Consider the following 27720-nt stretch of genomic DNA (forward strand, 5'->3'; position numbering starts at 1 on the left):
ATGTGTAATGAATAAGTTGTGCCGACAGAAACCTATTGCCACCAAAACAACAAGGACGGCGAGTAATAACGATATTCCCCTGCGCCGCACACTATTCCTAAAAACTCTCTCTCCATTCCTCGCTCCCACCCTTAAAGTCAAAATAAGAATCAGAGTTAATTGTCAAAGAATCTTCGCCAACAGAAAACACCTAAATTCCCTTGCTAATATCGGGCATCTCTAAATATTACCATAACTTTCTCCTCGCCGTTTTAAGTCACTCTCCGTGTCTCCCCTACCTCCTCCTGAGGGATCACCAACCCCCCCCCTCCCCTCACGCGTTCCGCGCGCACGGGTATTTACTGCACTCCTAGTACTAAGATTTGTTGTATTGTCATTAGTATCTAGAAAGTGTTCCGACTTTGTTACGCGTTGTGAAGCGAGAGTCTACATAACATATCGGGGAGATGTGTAATGAATAAGTTGTGCCGACAGAAACCTATTGCCACCAAAACAACAAGGACGGCGAGTAATAACGATATTCCCCTGCTCCGCACACTATTCCTAAAAACTCTCTCTCCATTCCTCGCTCCCACCCTTAACCCTTTAACCGCGGGTATTGTTTTGGTCTGACTGTCCTCTCCCGCGGGGGTTTCAGCCAAATGTAAACAAACATTTAAACCTTAATAACTCTGCACAGAATAAAGCTAGAGAAAAAAATAAGGTACCATTAGAAAGTACTAACCTTCAGCTTTCCATTGATGTAGGTTTCATGACTTCGTTGACTTTCACAGGACGGGCAGTGCCGTTAGAAGTGAGGAGTGTAAAATCACTATTTTTCGCTCACACACCATTACCTTCGCTCATACACCATTACCAAATGCCAACCTCATTCTGATAATAATACTATAAACATATATGAACACTGCACATACGATAAACACCCACTCTGTGTTCACTGAGGCAGGTAAAAGGCACTGTAATTACCTGCACTTCACTGCCACATCAGCGGTGTTGTAATCACTATTTTTCGCTCACACACCATTACCAAATGCCAACCTCATTCTGATAATAATACTATAAACATATATGAACACTGCACATACGATAAACACCCACTCTGTGTTCACTGAGGCAGGTAAAAGGCACTGTAATTGCCTGCACATCACTGCCACATCAGCGGTGTTGTAATCACTATTTTTCGCTCACACACCATTACCAAATGCCAATCACTTTCTGATAATAATACTGTAAACATATATGAACACTGCACATACGATAAACACCCACTCTGTGTTCACTGAGACAGGTAAAAGGCACTGTAATTGCCTGCACTTCACTGCCACATCAGCATGTGTTGTCACTCACACAGCTGGACAGATACTGATGCGTGCTTGGTCAGGGGTGGGGTGGGGAGCCCAGGGGGTGGGAGGTGGGGCCTCAGGGGGGGGGAAGAGGGAGGTGGGGGTCGGCTGGAGTGAAAGAACTTAATAGCTACTCTCCCTTGAAACAATTGGCACACGGAAAAAATGAGGGGTATTCAAAATATTCACAAACATTCGAGAATGACACCCGCGGTTTGGTCCAGTTTTTGCAACGTCATTCTGGAATGACACCCGCGGTTAAAGGGTTAAAGTCAAAATAAGAATCAGAGTTAATTGTCAAAGAATCTTCGCCAACAGAAAACAACTGAACTCCCTTGCTAATATCGGGCATCTCTAAATATTACCATAACTTTCTCCTCGCCGTTTTAAGTCACTCTCCGTGTCTCCCCTACCTCCTCCTGGTGGATCACCAACCCCCCCCCTCCCCTCACGCGCTCCGCGCGCACGGGTATTTACTGCACTCCTAGTACTAAGATTTGTTGTATTGTCATTAGTATCTAGAAAGCTAGTATCCTGCGAGATACACAATATTTTAGATAAGGTTTTTGTATTGCTCTATATTGTGATGTAATGTCTACTGAAGTGTCCTGTGTCTGACTGAAGTAATATACGTGTATGGTGTTGCCGAAGGTTTTTATGTCCTACCTCTCTTTATTGCACTAGCTCTGGTCTCAAAAGAGGACCCCGCTCCGCGTTGAGTTGAATTGGTACGAGAAGTCGAGCCTAATTCAACCGAGCATTACACTGAAGTTATAATTTAGTACTGCATGATCGCTTTTGCCGAGTGGAGGGTGATATATTAAACTGTCAATATCATTTTCTTGCCTAGTAAATATTAGATCTAGCACTGAAGGTACAGTCACTCATAAAAGAAACGACCCCCCCCGGCCAAGACACCTTTCAACCAATATGATATCGGTCCTGGTAACACTGTAAATGACGTCAGGTGTGGGGGTGTGAAGCTGCGTTTGGGGGAAGTTCATTCAAAGTTCATTCTAAGTGTGTCGAGCCCATTCATTTAACCCTTGAGGCCGGGGGTTTCATTTGCATCTTATTCCTGCCACCGGCTGACGATTTTATTCAGCTAATGATAAACTTTTTCAAATGTGATGGGTTACATACATACGCCTTGATAACAAGTCAGATATAATGTATGTTTGACTCGAATTGTGGTGTGAAGCAGTGTTTCGTGCAGATTAACTCCGCCTTCCTTTTCAACACCCCTCCTCATCCCCCCATATGACTGACGTCAAATACACTGTTACCAACACTGAATACCCCGAGTTATATTGCCTCTAAAGCATGGGGGGGTCTTTTCTTTTATGAGTGTACAGTCACTCATAAAAGAAACGACCCCCCAGGCCAAGACACCTTTCAACCAATATGATATCGGTCCTGGTAACACTGTAAATGACGTCAGGTGTGGGGGTGTGAAGCTGCGTTTGGGAGAAGTTCACTCAAAGTTCATTCCAAGTGTGTCGAGCCCATTCATTTAACCCTTGAGGCCGGGGGTTTCATTTGCATCTTATTCCTGCCACCGGCTGACGATTTTATTCAGCTAATGATAAACTTTTTCAAATGTGATGGGTTACATACATATGCCTTGATAACAAGTCAAATATAATGTTTGTTTGAAGATGTAATGTATGTTTGACTCGAAATGTGGATTGAAGCAGTGTTTCGTGCAGATTAACTCCGCCCTCCTCTCAAACATCCCTCCTCATCCCCCCATATGGCTGACGTCAAATACACTGTTACCAACACTGGATACCCCGAGTTATATTGCCTCTAATGCAGGGGGGGTCTTTTCTTTTATGAGTGACTGTACATCAAGTCCTCTTTTTCTGGTGGTTTCCCTCACAAGTTGCGTTAGGAAAAACTCTTCCACGAGATCCAGGAGCTTTTGGTCCCAACAGCTTTCTTGGCTAATTATATCTAGAGTATTCCAATTTATATTTGTATTAAAATCTTCAGTTAGTATAATTCTTTCCGATTTCTCTTCCATTTTATGTAGTAATGATCTTAAACTCTGAATTGTACTCTCTGCCAGGTCCTCATATTCGTCTCTTTCCCATGTGTTTGATCTGGGTGGCATGTACAAATTGGCTACAATTACTTTCCCTTCAGATGTGTTGATCTCTACTGCAATCAGTTCTACTTGTGATGGTATATCTAGTTTTAGTTCATTGACTTTTACATTTTTCTTAGTTAATATTATAATTCCTCCTCCCTTTTTTAAATTTCTGTCTCTTCTCCATATATTGTATTCCTCTAAGTTTAGTATGTCATTGGATATCCTTGGTGTTAATTTTGTTTCAGTTAGGCATATTATTTGTGGTTCATTTTCTCTGACATAATCATTCATCTCAAGTAATTTAGATACCATTCCATCCACATTTGAGTACATCAACTTTATCATCTTGTTTATATACTTGTCATTACATGGTTTTACTATCTTCCTCCTTTTTATTCCATCCTGTTTGTGTACCACTTTCATACCTGCAATCCAATTACTTTGTAAAAAAATTTCTTCTTCTCCTCTTCTGATCTTCCCTCATTTTTTGTTTTTGCTTCCTCCCATTTCTCTTTCAGTAATTCCAGTTCCTCTTGTGTTTGGCATCTTTTAATCCATACATTTTTGAACTCCTCTTTTTCCATTAGATTCTTTGCATTTTTTAGTATCTCCTCCACAGTGTTTACACTCTGGAAAGTCACCTTTAGAGGTCTTGTCCTGCTTTTCTCGTATTTCCCTAACCTTTTGTGTTCCTCTATGTCTTTATTACAGATTTCCTCTGATACTTCTTTCAGTAAGCTCATTACATTTGCCATCTCCTTTTTGTCTCTTGTGATCTTGTTTTTTACTTCTTCCTCTTCTATACCAGTGATTACTATAGATTTGTTTATATCTACTGAATCTCTGACTAACTTTGGATTGTTTTGGATCATTCTTTTCACTTCCTGTTTAATGCTTTTTTTTCCTCCACCCTTGTTTCTAAGTCTTTCTTTACTTTCACCATTTCAGCATAAGTGGTTTCCACATCATTTTTGTAGCTTTGCACAGCTTCATTCACCTGTGTTATCTTCTCCTCAATATCACTGCTTTGGTCTGTCAGACTGCTTACTTGCCTAATTGTCTCTGTGTCATTTTTTAACTCTTCCATAACACTCTCATGATTGACTACTGTACTTGCCATTTCACTCATTTTCTTCCTAAGTGTACTCAGTTCCACTGTTAGTTCACTGATGGTTGTGTCTTTCTTGTTGGCCTCCCTAGTTTTTCTATTTCTTCCTTTTGTAAGTGCATCTGCTTCTTTATTTCATCAATTTCATTTTTGAAAGCCATTTCTAGTTTGTGTACACATTCAACCAGTCTGTTGTGAGTCTCCACTTCAACCAGTTCTTGGTAGAAATCATCATTTTGCTTTCTACCTATATCTCTTTTCTTTTCCAAATTTGCTTTACTAAAGTATGTATCCATTTGCAATACTTTAATATCCTCACTGTTCATCACTACTGTTCCTTCATCATTCTTCACACACTGCTCACCTATAATATCCCGATTATCCCTCTTCACCTGACCTGCCACCCTAAATATCATATTTTTCCTTTCCCATGATTTAGGTTATCAAGTAATAGTCTCTGTGACTCAGACTTTGCCCTGTATACCTCTCTTCTAGTCGTACGCTTGTCAGCCAAATATTCCTCTTTGCTACCACCCTTCTTCCATTCCCGGAAAAGCCTTCTTTTCTCCTTAACTGCAGCTTCTACACCCTCATCCCACCACCAAGTTACTTTATGTCTTGGTGGTCCTCTTGTCCAACCACATGTTACATCAGTAAGTATCAAGAAATTGTTCTTGAGGGCTCTGTACTGATCATTAACTCCTTTGTCTACAGCTCCCTGTTCAGCCACCACTCTCCTCAACTCGCTATAGAAGGCATCTCTTACTACTTTGTTTTTCAGCTTCCATATTTTTCCTTCTAAATAAGAAAAAATTTCGGTAGGCTCCATGACTCCAAAAAAAGCGAACTCCGGTCTAGTGAAATCCATTGTAGAGAGGTCATTCTGTATGTATGTATTCCTGGGGGTAGGTTTTTTTTTCAAGAATACTCCCCCAGTATCCCTGCTTGTCGTAAAAGGCGACTAAAAGGGTTGGTGGAGGGTTAGTGCCCCTCCCCGGAAAACAACTAACTAAAAAAACAAACAACAAGCCTCGAACAAGGACTGACCAAATGATGACGACCAAGCACCGGACAAAGGACATGGTAATTGGAACTTGGAATGTAAGGGAAGCGAATGATGGGGTGAAAGAGAGAGAGATTGTCCAGGTGCTTGAGGGTGCGAAAGTGGATGTATGTGGAATAACTTAAACAAAATGGAGAGGAGAAAGTGTGAGAGAATGGGAATATGGATGGATTATATGTGCAGGAGTAGGTGAGAATGAGAAGGCAAAGGAAGGAGTATGTACAGTTGTGAGTAAAAGATGGAAGAGGAGCATAAGACAGTATGGATCAGTTGGGTCAAGGATTGTGTGGGTAAAGTTGAAAGTTGGAATACAAATGTGGGCGATTGTGTGTGTGTATGCATCGATGCAAGATCGTGCTAGAAGAGTGAGAGAAGAGTTCTGGACAAATGTAGAAGTGTGCATGGAAAAGTTTGGAAGGAATGAGAGAGTGTTTTTGATGAGTGATATGAATGGTAAAGTTGGGAATGTGAAGGTGGATGGAATAGTTGGTGAGTGGGGTGTGCCTGCTGAGATAGATGAGAATGGGAGTGCGTTAGTGGACATTTGTGCTGGGAGGGGGTTGGTGATAGCCAATACCCTCTTCAGGCATAAAATGATCCACAGGTATACATGGCGAGTGATGAGAAGGGTGGGTGGTGAACTGAATGAAAGGAAGGCAATGATTGATTATGTGAGTGTGGATGAGAGATGCGAAGATGTGTAATGGATGCACGAGCTTATAGAGGTTGGGGGAGTGGACTTTCTGACCACTACTTGGTGGTGGCCAGAATTAGAATTCAAGTAAGATGGAGGAATAGAAGAAGGAAAAGACAAGAGGAAGGAGTAGTTGCAAGGAGTGTGGAAAGGTTACAAGAGCATGAGAAAAAGGCAGAGTATAAGAGAGAAGTGGAGGAACGATTGGGCAAATATGAATTAGAGCAGATGGGAGACGTGGAAGGTGTGTGTAGGATATTTACAGAAGAAATATGTGCAGCATGTGATGTGGTGTGTGGAAGGAAGAGAAGACGGTGGGGAGTGCGAGGAACAGTGTGGTGGACTGAAGAGGTGAAACAGGCTTTGGCACAAAAGAAGAAAGCATACAATGAATGGATGAGAAATAGGGGCGTGGAAGAAGTTGAGAGATGGACGAGAGAGTTATATGTAGAAAGAAAGAGAGAGGTGAAAAGATTAGCAAGAGAGAGTAAGAAGAGAGTGGCTGAGGAATCTGGAAGGAATCTGAGTGTAAAATGGAGGGACTGTAAGAAAATGTTCTGGAGAGAGGTGAAAAGAGTAAGACCGGGTGGAAGTGAAGTTACCAGGGGAGTGAAAGATAAAAATGGTAGATTACGAGTGGAGAAGGGAGAAAAAGTGACCAGATGGAGAGAACACTTTAGGGAATTGCTGAACGTAGAGGATGGAAGTAATGCGAGTATAAGTGGCTGGGGAATGGCTGGGAGAAGGAGGGAGGTGAGAAGACAGGAAGAAATCAGTAGGATAGAAGTTGTGGAAGCAATGAAGAAAGTTAAATCGGGGAAAGCCCCAGGAATTGATGGAGTGTGTGGTGAAATGCTGAAGCATGGGGGAGAGATAGTAGTAGAATGGACGTGGAAGATGTGCAGATTGGCCTGGGAGGAAGGTAGAGTCCCAGCGGATTGGAAGTCAGGTATAATTATTCCCTTGTACAAAGGAAAAGGGGAAAAAGAAGTGTGTGGTAATCATAGGGGCATTTGTCTTCTTAGTATAATAGGAAAAGTGTATGGTAGGATACTTATTGACAGAGTTAGAGAAAGAACAGAGAAATTAGTTGGAGAAGAACAGGGAGGCTTTAGGAAGGGAAGAGGTTGTGTAGATCAGATATTCATTCTTAGATCTTTAGTGGAAAAGTTTCTAGAGAAGGGAAAGAAGTTGTATGCGGCTTTCATGGATTTGGAGAAAGCATATGACAGGGTGGATAGACAAGGATTGTGGAAAGTGTTAAGAATATATGGAGTAGATGGGAAGTTGTTGAATGCTGTGAAAAGTATGTACGATGGTGCGAAGGCTGCAGTAGGTGTGGATGGTGAACTAAGTGAATTTTTCTCTTTGAAAGTTGGTTTGAAACAGGGATCTGTCATGTCTCCATGGTTGTTCAATCTGTACATGGGTGGGGTAATTAAAGAGGTATAAGGTAGGGCAGTGGATGTTGGAGTGGCCCTGGTGAGAGAGGATAGTGTTTGGAAACTCCTTGTACTGTTGTTTGCATGTGATACTGTGTTGTTGAGTGAAGATGAAGGGGAGCGGCAAGGCTTGGTGGATGAGTTTGGGAGAGTGTGTAAGAAACGGAATCTAAAGGTGAGTGTAGGGAAGAGTAAAGAGATGGTCTTTGAGACAGGTGAATTTAGTGAATGTACAGCGAGGTTGGATGGTGAGGAACTGGAAAATGTGAGTACGTTTAAGTACTTGGGTAGTGTGATGAGTAAGATGGAGGTTTGGAGGGTGAAGTGCTTGAAAGGGTACAGCAGGGAAGAAAGGTTGCTGGTTCTTTGAAAGCAGTGATAAGAAACAGGGAAGTGAGCATGGAAGTGAAAAAGTTACTACATGACAGTATTGTGATACCAACTCTAACGTACAGAAGTGAAGCTTGGACATTGTTGGAAGGACACAAGTCAAGAGTGAGAGCAGTGGAAATGAGTTATTTAAGAGGAGCCTGTGGAGTCACATGGAGAGACAGGCTGACGAATGAGGATATAAAGAAGCGTTGTGGTGTGGATGTGGATGTGATAGGAAGGGTTATGAGGAACACACTGAGGTGGTTTGGCCATGTGGAGAGGATGGAGGGTGAAAGACTGATGAAGAGAGTGTATGTGAGTGAGGTGGAGGTGGGCAGAGGGAGGGGGAGGCTGAGGATGAGATGGAGGGATGGGGTGGAGAGGTATATGAGAGAGGGGGGTGTGAGTTGGGAGCAGGGCAGTGAAATGGCGGGGGACAGGACGACGTGGAGGCGATTTGTTTGTGGCCACCCCAAACGGGATTGAGGCGTCTGGCAATAGATATATATATATATATATATATATATATATATATATACAGTATATATATACCAAACCATACGCGCTCCCTACGTGTCAACAAGTGGGTTGGTGGAGGATTAGTGCCCCTCCCCATAAAACAAATAACTCATAGTCAAATGGCCACCCCTTACGGGATTGTGGCATCTGGCAATAGATAGATAGATAGACTATTGTGTCTTCTGTATCTATTCCACAACAAATCTCTTCTTTCTTTTGACTGTTTACATTCTGTATTGAACCATTTCTGTATTTTCTTATCTGCTTCTTTGTGCTGTGGGATGTACTTCTGGACTCCTATTTCATAAAATTCACAGAATTTTTTATATACAGCATTTAAATCTTGTCCTCTAAGCTCATTTTCCCAATCAACTTCTAAGAAATACTTCTTTAGGTCTTGATAATTTTCCTTTTTATAGTTTAGGCTCTTTTTGTAACTTTCATTGCTGTTAACTATGTCATATGCTATCCTGAAGTTGTAATTTAGTACTGCATGATCGCTTTTGCCGTGTGGAGGGTGATATATTAAACTGTTAGTATCATTTTCTTGCCTAGTAAATATGAGATCTAGCATTGAAGGTACATCGAGTCCTCTTTTTCTGGTGGTTTCCCTCACATGCTGCGTTAGGAAAAACTCTTCCACGAGATCCAGGAGCTTTTGGTCCCAACAGCTTTCTTGGCTAATTATATCTAGAGTATTCCAATTTATATTTGTATTAAAATCTCCAGTTAGTACAATTCTTTCTGATTACTCTTCCATTTCATGTAATAATGCTCTTAAACTCTGAACTGTACCCTCTGCCAGGTCCTCATATTCGTTTCTTCCCCATGTGTTTGATCTGGGTGGCATGTACAAATTGGCTACATTTACTTTCCCTTCAGATGTGTTGACCTCTACTGCAATCAGTTCTACTTGTGAGGGTATATCTAGTTTTATGTCATTGACTTTTAGATTTTTCTTAGTTAATATTATAATTCCTCCTCCTTTTTATAAGTTTCTATCTCTTCTCCATATATTATATTCCTCTAAGTTTAGTATGTAATTGGATATCCTTGGTGTTAATTTTGTTTCAGTTAGGCATATTATATGTGGTTCATTTTCTCTGACATAATCATTCATCTCTAGAAATTTAAATACCATTCCATCCACATTTGAGTACATCAACTTCATCATCTTGTTTATATACTTGTCATGACATGGTTCTACTACCTTCCTCCTTTTTATACCCTCCTGTTTATGTACCACTTTCGTACCTGCAATCCTATTACTTTGTAAAAAAATGTGTTCTCCTCATCTGATCTTCCCTCATTTTTTGTTTTTGCTTCCTCCCTCTTTTCTTTCAGTATTTCCAGTTCCTCTTGTGTGTTCTTACCTAATTGTTCTTACTTAATTGTATCTTTACAGGAATGAGTCAAGCTCGTACTGTCCTGTGTCTTAAACCATATTTATCGTACATATCCTTAAATTTGTGAATTGTTTTGGCACACACTATTTCATTCGGTAGTGCATTCCATTGATCAATTGCTCTGTTTGGGAAACTGAATTTCCTTACGTCTTTATCACCTCTCTTCTTATGCAGTTTTTTGCAGTGTCCTCTTGCTGATGCTTCTCCATATGTCTATTTTCTCCTTTCCTGATATGCACTTATATAGCATTATCATGTCACCTCTTTTCCTTCTCTCCTGTAGTGTTGGTAGATTCAGTTTATTTGGTCTTTCTTCGTAGCTTAGGTCCCTTAAGCTTGGTATCCATCTTGTAGCGGCCCTTTGAACTTTTTCAATCTTTTCTATATGCTTTTTGAGATGAGGACTCCAGACTACTGATGCATATTCCAGGGTTGGTCTAATGAATGATGTTATTATCCTTCTTAGCATGTCTTCATTTATGTATGTGAATGCTATTCTCATATTTGCAAGCAGTGTATACATGTTCCGTACCTTCTCGCTGATGTAGTCACCCGGAGATAGTCTCTTATTGATAATCACACCTAGGTCTTTCTCTCTTTCTGATGTGTATAGGGTTTTATTTCCTAACTTATAATCCCAATCAGGTCTTTTTCCACTTTTACCAGACTTGATCACATGACATTTGTCCACATTGAATTCCATTTGCCATGTACTACTTCATTCATGAAGTTTATTTAATTCTTCTTGTAGCTCTTTACAAGACTCTGTGTTAGTAATTCTCCTTTGTATTTTTGCATCATCTGCAAACATATTCAGATAGCTCTCATTTCCAGTGTTACTGTTTATATCATTTATATACACTAAAAACATGATTGGTGCCAGCACTGAACCCTGTGGTACTCCACTAGTCACTTCTTTCCATGATGAGTAGTTTCCTCTTAGTACTGTCCTCATTTCTCTTTTTATGAGAGTCTTGCATCGAACAAAACAGTTTGCCTCAAATTCCTCCTTGATGGTACAGTTTCCATAAAAATCTTTGGTGTAGTACTGTGTCAAAAGCTTTCTTGAAATCTAAATAGATACTGTCCACCCATCCTTCCCTTTCCTGTATTGTGTTTGTTACTCTGTCATAGTAGCTCAACAGATTAGTAACACATGATTTTCCTTTTCTGAAACCAAACTGTCTTTCTGTTATCATACTGTGTCCTTCTAGATGATTTACCCAAGCTTTTCTTATAAGTTTTTCTAATACCTTGCTTACAACACTGGTCAGTGATACTGGTCGGTAGTTGAGTGGATTTTGTCTATTTCCTTTCTTGAATAAGGGGACAATATTTGCTTTTTTCCAAATGTCAGGTAGTATACCCTGACTCAAGGATTTCTTGAAAATTAAAAATAATGGTTTACTTAACTCCTTTGCACATTCTCGTAATACCCAACATTAAATTTCATCAGGACCACTTTCTTTTCCTCTGTCTAATCTACTTAACTCCTCCTGTATTACTTTTCCTGCTATTTGTATATCTGGTAGTATGTGTGGACATGCGTGTTCCACATAGTCCCTCGCAAAATTTTTTTTTTCTGTAAAAACTAATTGGAAATTCTTATTTAGTGCTTCGCAAATATCTTTCTCTTGTGTATAAGTGATTCTCTCGTCCGTAATGGATTGTATTATATCTTTACTTTGGTTTTGCTTCTGATATAGCTGTAAAACAGCTTTGGTTGATCACTACTTTTATTTATTATATCCTCCTCAAACTGTTTTTGGGCTTCCCTCCTTATTCTTGTGTAGTCATTTCTTGCCTGTTTGTAAGTATTATACGCCCTTTCACTATTGTGTCTTCTGTATCTATTCAACAACAAATCTCTTCTTTCTTTTGATTTTTTACATTCTGTATTGAACCATTTCTGTATTTTCTTATATGTTTCTTTGTGCTGTGGGATGTACTTCTGGACTCCTATTTCATAAAATTCACAAAAATTTTTATATACAGCATTTAAATCTTGTCCTCTAAGCTCATTTTCCCAATCAACTTCTAAGAAATACTTCTTTAGGTCTTGATAATTTCCCTTTTTATAGTTTAGGCTCTTTTTGTAACTATCATTGCTGTTTACTATATCATATGCTATCCTGAAGTTATAATTTAGTACTGCATGATCGCTTTTGCCGAGTGGAGGGTGATATATTAAACTGTCAGTATCAATTTCTTGCCTAGTAAATATTAGATCTAGCACTGAAGGTATATCAAGTCCTCTTTTTCTGGTGGTTTCCCTCACATGTTGCGTTAAGAAAAACTCTTATACGAGATCCAGGAGCTTTTGGTCCCAACAGCTTTCTTGGCTATTTATATCTAGAGTATTCAAATTTATATTTGTATTGAAATCCCCAGTTAGTATAATTCTTTCCGATTTCTCTTCCATTTTATGTAGTAATGATCTTATACTCTGAAATTTACTCTCTGCCAGGTCCTCATATTCGTCTCTTTCCCATGTGTTTGATCTGGGTGGCATGTACAAAAAATTGGCTACAATTACTTTACCTTCAGATGTGTCGATCTCTACTGCCATTAGTTCTACTTGTGATGGTATATCTAGTTTTATTTCATTGACTTTTACATTTTTCTTAGTTAATATTATAATTCCTCCTCCTTTTTTTAAATTTCTGTCTCTTCTCCATATATTGTATTCCTCTAAGTTTAGTATGTCATTGGATATCCTTGGTGTTAATTTTGTTTCAGTTAGGCATATTATTTGTGGTTCATTTTCTCTGACATAATCATTCATCTCTAGTAATTTAGATACCATTCCATCCACATTTGAGTACATCAACTTTATCATCTTGTTTATATATTTGTCATGACATGGTTCTACTACCTTCCTCCTTTTCCTTCCATCCTGTTTGTGTACCACTTTCGTACCTGCAACCCTATTACTTTGTAAAAAAATTTCTTCTTCTCCTCTTCTGATCTTCCCTCATTTTTTGTTTTTGCTTCCTCCCTTTTCTCTTTCAGTAATTCCAGTTCCTCTTGTGTTAGGCATCTTTTTATCCATACATTTTTTAACTCCTCTTTTTCCATAAGATTCTTTGCATTTTTTAGTATCTCTTCCACAGTGTTTACACTCTGGAAAGTCACCTTTAGAGGTCTTGTCTTGCTTTTCTCGTATTTCCCTAACCTTTTGTGTTCCTCCATGTCTTTACTACAGATTTCCTCTGATACTTCTTTCAGTAAGCTCATTACATTTGCCATCTCCTTTTTGTCTTTTGTGATCTTGTTTTTTACTTCTTCCTCTTCTATACCAGTGATTACTATACCAGTGATTACTATATGTGAAGCCTTGATAGATAAGGACTTTTTTTTTTTTTTTGAATAACAACTATACTTAAGTCGGCATTTGTAAGTTGGTGCTATAGAAAGTCAAGAAATCATTATTATATTGTGTTCATTATACTCAGGCTGTAAGCCTTAACAGGATATATATTGGCTATGAGTCTGTGGGATAATGTTTATACTGGCTGTGAATCTTTGGAAAATAATATATCTATCTATCTATCTATTGCCAGACGCCCCAATCCCGTTTGGGGTGGCCACAAACAAATTGCCTCCACGTCGTCCTGTCCCCCGCCATTTCACTGCCCTGCTCCCAACTCACACCCCCCTCTCTCATATACCTCTCCACCCCATCCCTCCATTTCATCCTCTGCCTCCCCCTCCCTCTTCCCCCCTCCACCTCACTCACATACACTCTCTTTGTCAGTCTTTCACCCTCCATCCTCTCCACATGGCCAAACCACCTCAGTGTGTTCCTCATAACACTTCCTATCACATCCACATCCACACCACAATGCTCCTTTATATCCTCATTCGTCAGCCTGTCTCTCCAAGTGACTCCACAGGCTCCTCTTAAATAACTCATTTCCACTGCTCTCACTCTTAACATGTGTCCTTCCAACAATGTCCAAGCTTCACTTCCATATGTTAGAGTTGGTATCACAATACTGTCATGTAGTACCTTCTTATAAATCCCTGATATGGAGAACTATTCTTTATTTCAGGAAGAGTAGCTGAATTTAGTTACAGAACCATTTCCTTTAAATAACAGGCATTTATTGCATTTTATTATGCTGCAGTGTTATAAGATGCCATAAACGGAACTGCGATAACTTTGTGTAGAAATCCATGTATTTTACAGCCATTAACTGAGGAGTAAATAAATGCCTATTTTTATTAATTTTGGTCTCTTTGGTTTTTCCCCTGTTATTGTATACAGTTACTGATCAATTTAAAAGCTGAAAATGGGTGCAGAAACACATTACAATGATAAAAATTTTGCAAAATGCTAATTCTGACCATTTTCATTTTTTGGAGGGTAACTGACACATTCTGAGAACCAACCTGAAAATAAATTTCACAGTGAAATGGGTAACATACCCCCTTTGCATACCAGGGGTTTCTTGTATATGGTCCTGCTACACTCCTGCACTCCCTCTCCCCATCCATCACAGCAGGAACTGGGTCATTTATTACTGCATTTTTACATACACAGCAGACATTGTAAAGTTCCCAATTTTCATGGTTGTAGGTCCCTCCATTTCCTTCGTATCCCCTCCTACCATTCATATCACATCTTGTGGAAGATGACGTATCTTGGCACTTGCAGCCATGCCACCCATGGTCTTGCACTCTTACATACACATCCAGCCTATGGTAAGTGAAAAACCTACTGATTTAAAGCTTGAATGTGGTATACTATCTTGTAAAAGACCACCAGGTGATATACTGACCACTAACAGTCAATGAATGGATCCAGTCTACTTACTGCAGATAGCACACGGGCATTAAGTTTGAGGGAAAGAGTGATTATGTGACTATAAGTCAATCCTTAAGAACCCATATGTGATACCAGAGGGAATATATTACAGTAGTATACAGGTACTAGAGTATTTCTACACCTCTGGGCGCAATAATTTTTAAAACAATCTGTAAAAGTGAAGCTGTGTTCATTTGTAGTGTTGGTAATTTAATTCTTTGTCTGTGTCATACTGTAACACATTGCAAAGGTGCACAATAATTTGTTAGTGCCTGTACATCCAAACAGGATGAAAACTACTAATACCTTTGGAGTTCATAAGTGCCTCACGTGCTGCATTCATCTCGGCTTGTTGTATAGAATGTCCAGATGCTTTAGCCAAGCGGCGCCCTCGGAAATACACTGCCACAGTGTATACCCGAGTGTTTGTTGGACCTTTGCACTCAATGACTCTGTAAGAGAAAATGATTCCATACAAATTCTGTTTAACAGTTAATAAAATACCATTAAAATGAAAAGCAAAAATCTAAATTCTTAAACTGTCTTTATTACTGGAACTTACAGAATTCAGTAAATGAAGCAAAAGAGTACCCTGTAATTATATTAATTTAACCCATCGCTTCCGGGTGTCATGTATACATGTCATCAGGGGGCCATCCGGATGACATATATACATGATCTAGTAATTCACGTCATTGTCTGAATATTCAGCTGGTTATTTCCACCACATGCAGCCACTGGCAATCCTCCGGCATGCATCCCAGTCATGCTCCAGTTGCCTGCATGCTTACTGTCATGGCTAGACCTACACAATAATTTTAAACCTACACAATAATTTTTCCCTGTGTCCGGATCCTCAGCTGAGCGCCTGCAGCCAATGACTTCAACACCAATGAAGTCTAAATGCCTCAAACGGAAAAGCCTTAGTGATAATGCGATAGGGAGAGAATTGGACCTGCCATTATTGCCAGTAGTGAGTGGGGAAAGTGACTCCTCCTCTGACGAAAGTGACCTAGCCATGCAGAGTGTGGAAATGTTCACGTTAGATGAGGAGGGTGGTCATGAGTTCTCCACTGTGCGGCGATCTCTTCCCCCTGCACGATCATCAGCCTTCTCTGATGATGGAAAAGGGTCAGATGATATCGATGATCCTGCTGAGGGAGATATTCGCCCAGTGGAGAAGATGGCAGAGGAGGTAGGGAGTAAAGAAAGGGAGGAGATGGAAGATGGAGGGAGGAGGAAACACCACAGGCTGAGCCTTGCACCAGTGCGTGATTCAAGGCCTACCATGGAAATTTCCACACATCCTACCACAACATTAGCCTCTCCTACACATCCTGCATCTTTACCTGTCTCATTATGTGCCTCACCACGCCAGCCTGCCGCATTATGTGCCTCACCATACAGGCCTGCCTCGCCACCTGCCTTGCAACATGACCTGGCCTCATCACTACAGCCAAGTACGTCAGGGTATGAAGGTGCAGGTGCACGGCAAAGATCAGTTTATGGCCGGCAGGCACGTGCCCATCCCTGAATTTCACCGTTGCCATCACCACCACAATCACTGTCACCAGCATCATCACCATCACCACCACCACCATCTGTCTCATCTAGTAAGTATACGGTGGACTCGCCACCACAGCGCCATGCTAGGTGCCAGGGCAGGACATGGGGCAGGCCACATGCACAGCAGGCAAGGCAGGGACCAAGGGTGGGTATGGTGGAAACATTTGCCTGGGAGAAAGGGATGGGGTTTCAGCCAATGTACCCGTGTTTGATGACAAATGCAGGTGTGCAGCCAGAATTTCCGTGCAATCCATCATCCACCACTGTTGATTTTTTCATTGCTTTTTTTTTTTTACAACAACAGTTATGGAATTCGTCATCAAGGATATAAATGCATTCAGGGAATTCTGCTGCAATTGGGGTGGAACCTCGCACATAAGAAAGAGAGCGCAAAAATGAAAGAATGGACAATGACGAATGTTAGCGAGATGTTTGGCTAGGATTGATCATGTTGATGTCTCACATTAAAAAACATAGTATTCATGATTACTGGCTAATGGATGACATCGCACCAACACCAATGTTTGGTAAGTACATGCCACGAGACAGGTACCTAGACATCCTCTGGTACCTGGATTTCTCCACCAATATGAGCCCACATCCAAATGACAGGCTGTGAAAATTTCGCTCGATTCTGGAAATGATGAAGGAGAAATTTTTATCTTATTTCAGGCCATTCCAGAAGGTCGTCACCGACGAGTCACTTGTTCTGTTCAGGGGACATATTGCCTTCATTCAGTACATTCCCTCAAAGAGACATCGTTTTGGAATTAAGTTTTTTGTTCTGTGTGATTGCAAGACTGGCTACGTATTAGATTTTACTGTGTACAGGCATACCCCGGTTTAATGATGCAATTGGTTAGGTAAAACCCCATCATTACACGGAGTATTGTATATCAGGGTACTTTTAACATGTATTTCAATGTGGACCATTTACCAGCCTTGGGTTTCTCCCCAGATGAGCCCAAAAACAAGTTTAATGCCAATCTAAATGGCCTGACAGCTGTCAAGGAAGCTAACCTAAGCCTAACACCTGTAAATAGCTCACTAAAGCCAACAAATACACAGTAAAACCTCTATAATTCGGCATCCTTCAAGTCAGAAACTTCAACTCGAGAAGGCTCCAAAATATTTATTAAAAAATCAAAATTAAAAAAGAGAGTGTATGTGAGTGAGGTGGAGGGGGGAAGAGGGAGGGGGAGGCCGAGGATGAAATGGAGGGATGGGGTGGAGAGGTATATGAGAGAGGGGGGTGTGAGTTGGGAGCAGGGCAGTGAAATGGCGGGGGACAGGGCGACTTGGAGGCGATTTGTTTGTGGCCACCCCAAACGGGATTGAGGCGTCTGGCAATAGGTAGATAGATAGATAGATAGATAGAAAAAATTTCCAAAAATGCACACGTAAGAGGAAGAGAGTAGGCAAAATCCTCCCAACTCAGTAAGATGCCGAGTTGTACCGAGATTCAGCAAGAGTAACCTGGCATCACGTGTGCATGGGGATGTAAACAAAGCCTGTTGTGTGCCACATGTGGGCCAGTTTGCCTTCGTCCGCGGCCCGTGTTGCATTCTCTCCTCACTCGCCCTGCTTGTGACTAAGTGTTACGCACTCTTAAATGGATTGTACCTGCAAAAGCTAACCATGGTGTCTCCCAGTGCTACCCCAGTGTTTAGTGAGTAAGTTCTGTACAGTAATGTTTAGGTGTTTAGTCTTTAGTTCCCCAGTATAGTACAAGTCACAAACACATTATAGTATGGCCTTTATAGTGTTAATTAAGCTTTACATAGTGTAGTGTGTCAAGTACAGTACAGTAAAAATGTGCCCAAAAGTGATCTTGAGCCCCCTCTAACACCTTCAAAAACTACCAAAAGTCCTCCTCCATGCCTGCAATACACCCTACAACTGCGTGGAATCATGGTATGGCAGCTTTTACTGTTTATTGTAAAAATGTTTAATTTTTTTCCATTTTTTTCAATTTTTTCCTTTTTGTGTGTGTGTGTGCCGGGGGGGAACTTAAAGTTCATCCCTACAACTCAGCAAATAGGCTAACTCGGCAAGGCTTGCACATGTATTATGCCAAATTGTAGAGGTTTTACTGTAATCTGAAATTCGTCAAATATGAGTCTGGAAAAAATCAAGCTTAGTAAACTGTACCCCAAAATCAGAATGTTCACCCCATCTATGGCTAAAACACATTAATCTAAGTCTAAAAACAGTTTATAAATCAATCTAAACACACAATTTTAGTCTAAAATATCATCAATATCGGTAAACAAATAAAAACCCATCATTAAACCAGGGTTTGACCATTGTTAGGCGGGGTATAGTGGTATTTCTACCTCCATCGTTAAGCCAGGGTATCGCATCTAGGGGTATCATATACCAAGGTATAAATGTATACAGCAAGTGATGGGGGGTTTTCGAAGGACGACCCCCAAGGCTTCTCTGGCTCAGTTGTGAAGAAGGTCATGGACAGGTACTTCGGTGGCAAACATATCCTGTTCACCGATAATTACTACACAGCGCCAAGTCTTGCAAAGTATCTGCAAGACCACAAAATTGGATCGTGTGGCACTGTCTGTGCAAAGAGGAAACACTGGCCATCCCTTTCCCAAGGGCACTGTGAAGGGGTAGTGCAGGACTCTGAAATCAGGTAAACTACTTGCTATTCATTGGCATGATAAGTGAAATGTAAATGTCCTCTCAATGGTCCATGAAGATAAGTTGGTAGACACAGGCAAGGTCGATAAGAGAACAAGGCAGCCAGTCTTCAAGCCTGATGCCGTTATCGACTATAACGTCAACATGCGACTAGTCAGTAAATGCGATATGCAGATTGGCACCATTAACTGTCTGAGGCGATGCTGTAAATGGTATAAGAAGGCATTTTTACATGTACTTGACATCTGTGTACTGAATGCCTTCATTCTGTACATGGATGTACTGAAACACAGTCATCCCTCAGGCAGTTTGAGAAGGATGTAATTTATTGCCTTCTGGAGAGATATGGCCAAGTAATGTCTTCTGTGAAATGGAGGCACAGTGTACAGCAACTGCCTGACTGGCTGCAGTGTACAGACTACCTCGCTAGGCATTACTTGGAAGCATTGCCTCTAACACCTGCTGGTAAAGAAGCCTTCCGACACTGGTGTGTCTGCGCCAATTCGTGGTGCAGACCACAGTAATGCCAAATGACGAGATGGTGGTGTGCTGAATGTGAGGTGGCACTGTGCACTACCTGTTTCTTTGAATTTCCCTCAAAGACCGAGTGGCAGAAGTCTGGGTCATGTGCACAGGTTAGTGTTAGTTTAGTACATACTGGTATGTTGGTTTTTGTGTAATCAGAAAAAATGATTTTACTGGCCTGTGTACATTTATATGAATAATGGAAGTAGAGGGTTTGTTTCAGACGAAGTCGGTGCCTTATTTTTTATTGAAAGCTTTCGTGTAAAGATATTTGTTATGATGAAAAAGTACAAATCACAGGGAATAAAAAAACTGTCATAGTGGTAAGTACTTTTGATTATGGACAGAACGTGAATAACTAATTTGTCCACAATATATATATTTTTTTTAGGTTTTCTGTAGTAGTAGTTGTAGTAGTAGTGGTACTAGTTTTAGTGGTAGTATGTGTAGTAGTTGTGGTAGTAATAATAGTAGTTGCAGTAGTGGTAGCTGTAGTAATAGCAGTAGTTGTACCAGTATTAGCTGTAACACTAGTAGTAATAACACTAGTATTTGAAGTAGCTGTAATACCCAGACTTCTAGTCACACAGAGACACTGTAAGCCAAACATACATGTGTGTGTGTGTGTGTGTGTGTGTGTTTACCTAATTGTATTTATCTAATTGTAATATACAGGAAGTGAGCTACGCTTGTGGGGTCCCGTATCTGTTTCACAGTAAGTCAAATTTAGCTTTAAACTCATTTAAGTTTTTAGACTGGACGTTCTCTTTGTCCAGGCTATTCCACAGGTCTACACATCTATAAGGAAAACTATATTTCTTGATATCCTTCAAGAAGCTTGGCTTCTTCAATTTCATTCCGTGTCCTCTTGTTACCATCTTATCCCATATAAACAAATCTTCTTTGTCAATTTTATCTACTTTCATCATGGTCCTGAACACTGCAATCATGTCACCCCTCTTTCTCCTTTCCTCTAAGGAAGGCAAATCCAGCTATTCCAGCCTCTCTCTGTACGACAGATCTGCCAGACTGGGGACCAACTTAATTGCTGTTCTTTGTATTCTCTCAATCTTGTTTATATCTTTCTTTTTGTGTGAGGACCACACTACTGCTACATATTCTAACCTGGGGCAGATCATGGCCACTATCAATTTTTCATTGTCTCCTCATCTATATAATGAAATGCTACTCTTATATTTGTCAAGAGTTTATATGTCTCTCTAACTGTCTTGTTAATATGTTTTCTAGGTGACAAACTATCCTGGACCAGCACTCCCAAATCTTTCTCTTCATTCGCTTTTGTGATTGGTTCATTACTGATCAAATAATTCAGTGATGGCCTCTTGGTACTTTTACTCATCCATCCATCCATCATCCAATCCTACATTGCCCCATGAGGAGCGTAGAAGCCTGGGGCTAGGCAGTTGGTCCTGACATTTAAGATGAGAGTGATTTAAGATGAAAGTGACCATTTCCAATATTTTACATTTCTTTGGATTGAATTTCATTTCCCACATCCGGCTCCAATCATGTATGCTATCCACGTCCTCCTGCAGCATTTTACAATCCTCTTCAACCTCTACCTTTCTCAAGATCTTTGCATCATCAGCAAACAGACTTGCATAACTGTTCACTCCATCTACCATGTCATTTACATAAATCAGGAACATTACTGGCATCAACACCAAGCCCTGTGGGACTCCACTTGTTACTTCCCTCCATCCAGACATCCTATCCTTTATTACTGTCCTCATTTGTGTGTATTTACCTAATTGTATTTACCTAATTGTGATATACAGGAAATGAGATACGCTCATGGGGTCCAGTCTCTGTTTCTCAGTAAGTCAAATTTAGCTTTAAACTCGTTTAAGTTTTTAGACTGGACGATCTCTTTGTCCAGGCTATTCCACAGGTCTATACATCAATAAGGAAAACTATATTTCTTGATATCCTTCAAACAGCTTGGTTTCCTCAGTTTCATTCCGTGTCCTCTTGTTACTCTCTTATCCCATACAAACAGATCTTCTTTGTCAATTTTATCTACTCCCACCATAGTCCTGAACGCTGCAATTGTCACCTCTCTTTCTCCTTTCTTCTAAGGAAGGCAAATCCAGCTTTTCCAGCCCTCTCTGTACAACAGATCTGCCAGACTGGGGACCATTTTGGTTGTTGTTCTTTGTATTCTCTCAATCTTGTTTATATCTTTCTTTTTGTGTGGGGACCACACTACTGCTGCATACTCTAACCTGGGGCGAATCATGGCCACTATCAATTTTTTCATCATCTCCTCATCCATATAATGAAATGCTACTCGTATATTAGTCCAAAGTATATACGTCTCTCTAAATGTCTTGTTAATATGTTTTTCAGGTGACAAAAGTATCCTGGACCAGCACTCCCAAAAATTTCTTGTCTCTCGCTCTTGTGATTGGTTCATTACCCATCAAATAATTCAGTGATAGCCTCTTGGTACATATAACCATTTCCAATATTTTACATTTCTTTGCATTAAATTTCATTTCCCACATCCAGTTCCAATTGTGTATCCTATCCAGATCCTCCTGCAGCAATTTACAATTCTCATCAACTTCTACCTTCCTCAAGATCTTTGCATCATCAGCAAACAGACTTGCGTAACTATTCACTCCATCTACCATATAATTTACGTAAACCAGGAACATTACTGGCACCAACACCGAGCCCTGTTGGATTCCACTTGTTACTTCCGTCCATCCAGTCATCCTATCCTTTATTACTATCCTCATTTGTCTGTCTCTCAAAAAGTCTCTCATCCATTCCAGGAGGCTGCCCTTCAGTCCTCCTATATGCTCTAGTTTCCACATTAGTCTCTTATGGGGTACCTTGTCGAAGGCCTTCTCCATATCTAAATACACAGAGTCCACCCAACCATCTCTCTCCTGTAGCACGTCAATTGCTCGAGTAAAAACTCAACAAGTTGGAAACACATGACCTTCCACTTCTATATCCAAACTGGCTATCAGCCAAACTATTCATCTCTTCCAAATATTTTATCCATCTATCTTTCAAAATTCTTTCGCACAATTTTGGGACCATGTTGGTTTGGGACACTGGTCTATAATTCAGGGGTTCTTCCCTGTTTCCTCCCTTATAAACTGGTACCACATTTGCCCTCTTCCATTCTTGAGGCACCTTCCCCTCTTCCAGAGAACACATAATTAAACTGTGAATCATATCCGCCAGTTGTTTTCTGCATGCCTTCTGTACCCAATTAGAGATTCCATCTGGTCCTGGGGCTTTCCTTACATCTTGAGTTTCCAGTCATTTATACACTTCCTATACTTCCACTTTTATATCTTTTATCACTACATTTCTAGTCACTCCCTCCCTTCCACAAACTCCTTTTCATTACTGAAAACTCATTGCAAACATTTGTTCATTACCTCTGCTTGCATTGCTGCATCTTAATAGACCTCTCCTACTTTCAGTTTGGTGATTCCTTCTTTTTGTTTCAGTTTGCCACTGACAAATCTATAAAACAGTTTGGGTTCATCCTTACATTTATCTATTATACATTTCTCAAAATTCTTTTCTTCCTCTCTATGTATTCTTGTGTATTCATTTCTAGTTCTTTTATATTCTTCCTTTGTTCTGTTGTTACCTCTCTTTCTCCAATTGTTCCACACCGTCTCTCTCTTTTTTTTTGCTATCATACACCTTCTATTAAACCACTCCTTTTTCCTGTTTTCTTTCCCCCTTACTCTTGGCACAAATTTTTCCACTCCCGAATTATAGAGGCCTAGAAAAATATCCCACTTCCTCTGTACCTCTCTTGTTTCTCTGAATTTTCTCCAATCTGCATTTTCAAAAAATTTTTCTCAATCCTGTAAATTTTGCTTTCCCAAAGTTGTATCTTCCCTGCCTATAAAGTTCGTCTCTTGGCTCCATGTTCCCTGTTATCATCTGGAACTCAATGACCACATGATCACTTTTTCCAATAGGACACATTTATTTCAAGGATTCTATTACATCGGGTTCTTTGGTAAACAGTAAGTCCGGTCTTGCTGGTGTGTCCTCACCTTGGAACCGTGTCTCTTCTTTGACCCATTGCGTCATCACATTGTTCATTGTTATATTTAATAATATAGTGCCCCACGAATCTTCGCTGTCCCCTGAGTTCCATTCCTCTCAGTTCACCTCTTTACAACTGAAAGTCACCCATTAAGATATTGTTGCTTTTCTCAATAATTTTCTGTAAATAACTAGCCATGTCTGACAACATTTCCTGGTATTCATCATCACTCTATGCTCTTGTCTTAGGGGAAATATACACTACTGCCATATCTCTCTTGCTATACTCTCCGGTTTCTAATTTCATATTTATCACTTCGGCCTCGCCTTCTCCCATTTCCACGGTATCTACATTTATGTTGTTCTTCACTGCTATCATCACTCCTCCTCCCGTTTTTTCTTTTCTGTCTCTTCTCTACAGTCTGCATTTACCATGTCCCATATGAACATTGATATCTTCTCTTAACCCCTTAACCGCGGGTATTGTTTTGGTCTGACTGTCCTCTCCCACGGGGGTTTCAGCCAAATGTAAACAAACCTTTAAACCTTAATAACTCTGCACAGAATAAAGCTAGAGAAAAAAATAAGGTACCATTAGAAAGTACAAACCTTCAGCTTTCCATTGATGTAGGTTTCATGACTTCGTTGACTTTCACAGGACGGGGAGAGCCGTTAGAAGTGAGGGGTGTGAAATAACTATTTTACGCCCCACACACCAGTACCAAATGCCAACCACTCTCTCATAATAGTAATATAAACATATATGAACACTGTACATACGATAAACACCCACTCTGTGTTCACTGAGGTAGGTAAAAGGCACTTCCTGCGTGCTGCGCCCGTTTCTTCACTGCGGCTGCGCTCACTTCACTGCGGCGGCACCCGCTCACTGACGTTTCCTGCGATCTTTTCATTCTTTCTAACTTCTAATATTATTTTACATATAATATGGGCAATGTACATTATATTTACAATGCACTTATTACTATATTGCGTCACTGGCGCATCACAGAATTACGTAAGTGCCGCAGAATTCCACAAGTGCCGCAGATTCTCTTATTACAATATCACTTATTATACTGGCCAATATTTCCTTTATTTTCTAGGCAAAATATCCCTTATTACTACATTATCCATTATACAATTATTGGCAAAGCACGTCACTGTCGCATCACTATATATCACTGTCACTTTCAGTATTTACTCAGAGAGTGGTACTCGGCAAAGCACGGAGTTACACATAGAGCGACTTGGCATTCAAGGCACTGGTGTGTGCTCATTTTTCTCGTCGTAGGCCTTCGTGTGGTGGTTGAACATACTCTTCAGCGGCCCTGTGACAACCTGCCGCCTGCTTTAGGAGGCAATTTCACAAGCTGGTGCCGGCTCATGTAATTGCGGCACTCAAGACGGTCAGGTTGTGTGTCAGAGTGTCGCCTCGGGATCAATGCCGTCACCTGACCAAATCGTTCAAGTAGCTGCTGAACGACAGTCTTGGAAAACTGTCTCAGTGATGGTTGCCTTATGCCCCCGACTTGTGTCTTGTAAAGAATGAAGGCATTGAGCATGCACATATCGAGCATGTGCAGGCAAGCCTTCCTGTACCATCGGGTGTTTCTCCTGAGACAGTCTATTTCGCCAATCATCATATCAGACTTATCAACGAGTCTCATATTTACATTATAATCAATGACGGCATCAGGCTTCATGATTGGCTCTCCCGTCCTGTAGCTGACCTTCCCAGTTCTCTTCATTTCCCCCTTGTGGATGGTGCTGATCATATTGACAACCTTCTTGTCATGCCACCTGATCGCAAGAAGCTTTTCTGACTTCTTCAGGTGAACATCTCCCCTGGATGATGATGATGCTTCGGGGAAACTAGGCCACTCTTTCCTATAGCTCCGTACAGTGCCAACAGTGCCAATGCCGTGTTCAGCAAGGTATTTGGAGAGTTTCGGTGCTGTGTAATAATTGTCTGTGTACAGCACATGATTACCACCAAAATACCTCTCCATCAGCACTTTTACAACGGAGCCAGAGAAGCCAAGGGGGTCTTTCCTGTTCACATCCATTGTGCTAGCCGAGTAAATGACAAAATCCATTATATACCCCGTCTCACAGCACAAAGAACTTTATCCCAAAGCGGTGGCGTTTGCTGGGGATGTACTGCCTGAATTTGAGACGTCCTCTGAACAATACCAGGGACTCGTCTATGACGACTTTCTGCATAGGCCTGAAAAATCGCATAAATCGATCCCTAATCTTGTTGAGGAAATCCCTCACTTTCCACAAAGGGTCAGTTTGGGACGGGTTGTCATTATCAGCGAAGTGCAGGTATCCAAGCAGCTGTCGGAACCGATCCCGTGACATATACTTCCCGAATATGGGGATAGTAGTTATGTCATCCACGAGCCAGTACTCCTCCAACTCATGTCTCTTTATATGGGGCATCAAAAACATGAGTGCAAAAAAACATACAGCTCTCTGATCCCGACAGGCAACCACGACACTTGCTTTGGCGAGCCAATAGGTCCCAGCCCTTGTGCTGCACACTGAGTTGCATACCTATTGGTCTCATCGCTGACATGCTGCACAATTTCATCATCAAGGAAGGCCAGGAAGTAATCAACAAACTCATCACCTGCGTTGCATGGGAAGGCAGGCTGTATTCCAGCATTTGTCATATCAAACGGTGGATTGTGTGGCTGGAAATCTCCACCGTCAGTCCAAACAAATGCATCAACTTGCCCTGTGCGTGGTTCAGTGGCAGGGGCAGGTTGCATTTCACTCAGCTTCCCGTGAGAAGGAGCTGATGTAGAGGCAATGGGTGAGGCAGGAGGTGAGGCAGGAGGCAAGCGGGAGGTGGGTGAGGCAGGAGGCAACGGGGAGGGGGGTGAGTGCGGGGGCGGTGAGTGGGGGGGTGGCGCGGGTGAGGGAACTGAGGGGGGGCGGGCGGGGGGGTTTCTGACCTGGTGCGTGGTGAAACTTGACCCTTTCTACCCCGCTTATCACCTCGCTTATCGCCCAGCTTTGCCCTCCAACTGCCACGCATCCCCTTTGTTCTAGGCCTGCCTGCACGGCCTGCACGGCCTGCCTTCCCTCGCTTTGCAGGCTTTGGTAATTCGTACTCCTCAGATGATGTAGACTGAGGAGAGGGCACGACAGATGATGATGATGATGATGTGAGGGCAATTGGGCTAGGGGAACGGGAAATTGATGGGAAATGCGTACTAGGGCCTGGTGTGGGAGACGTGAGCCTGCGCTTCACTCCCTTCCCACGTGAAATACCAGATTTGCCCATTGGAGCCTTTCCTTTCCCAGTGTATGTTGGGGGTGGGGGGGGGGAATCAACACGATCACTTTCATCACTGTCACTATCAATGGAAAATGGTTCACCACCAATCACTGCCAAATCATCACTGCTTGCTGTGAGTGTGTCACTTTCACTGCCACAATCAAGAGTAGTACTTACTGTTTTGTCCAGCTCAGTTCTAATTTCAGGAGTGCTCAACCCCTTCTGCCTCGCCGTCGGCAGTTCCTTTACCGGTGTAGAGGTAGAGGGAACACTAGCACTAAACATTGTAGAGGAGGAAGCGAGCGACGATGAGTCGGGACGGAGCGCCATTATCACGCACAGAGCTGGACAGATACTGACTGACGCGGGTCAGGGCAGGGGTGGGGGGGGTCCCCTCGGGGTTGGAGGAGGGAGGTGTGGGATGGCTGGCGTGAAAGAACTCGACAGCTACTCTTGCGTGAGAATATTTGCGCGCCGGGAAAACGCGCGGTGTTCAAAATATTCACGATCATTCCAGAATGCCACCCGCGGTTTGGTCCAGTTTTGTCGCCGTCATTCTGGAATGACACCCGCGGTTAAGGGGTTAATTTGGTCTCTACAAAGCACATGACATCAGGGTCATGTACCCTCAAAAAATCGTTGATTTCTAGCCTTGCTGATATTACACCATCAACATTAGTATATGCCACCTTCCAATTATTTTTGATGCTTTTTATACCCTCTTTTCTCCTCTCCACCAGTACCACTTCCTTAATTTCTGATCCATGAATCTCCAAT

General features: G+C 41.4%; 1 protein-coding gene across 1 annotated transcript in view; it reads right to left on the reverse strand.

The window, feature by feature from the left end:
* The window catches only part of drosha (ribonuclease 3 drosha), a 575197-nt gene that overhangs the window by 71614 nt on the left and 475863 nt on the right, over positions 1-27720 (reverse strand). The window contains exon 21 of the mRNA XM_080286434.1: positions 15159-15304. Within this exon, the coding sequence (XP_080142560.1) occupies positions 15159-15304 (146 nt within the window). The remainder of the gene's footprint in view (positions 1-15158; positions 15305-27720) is intronic.

Source organism: Coenobita brevimanus, chromosome 111 (assembly GCF_032717465.1).
Source record: "Coenobita brevimanus isolate Jiangsu-jjx chromosome 111, ASM3271746v2, whole genome shotgun sequence".
Taxonomy (NCBI): Eukaryota; Metazoa; Arthropoda; class Malacostraca; order Decapoda; family Coenobitidae; genus Coenobita; species Coenobita brevimanus.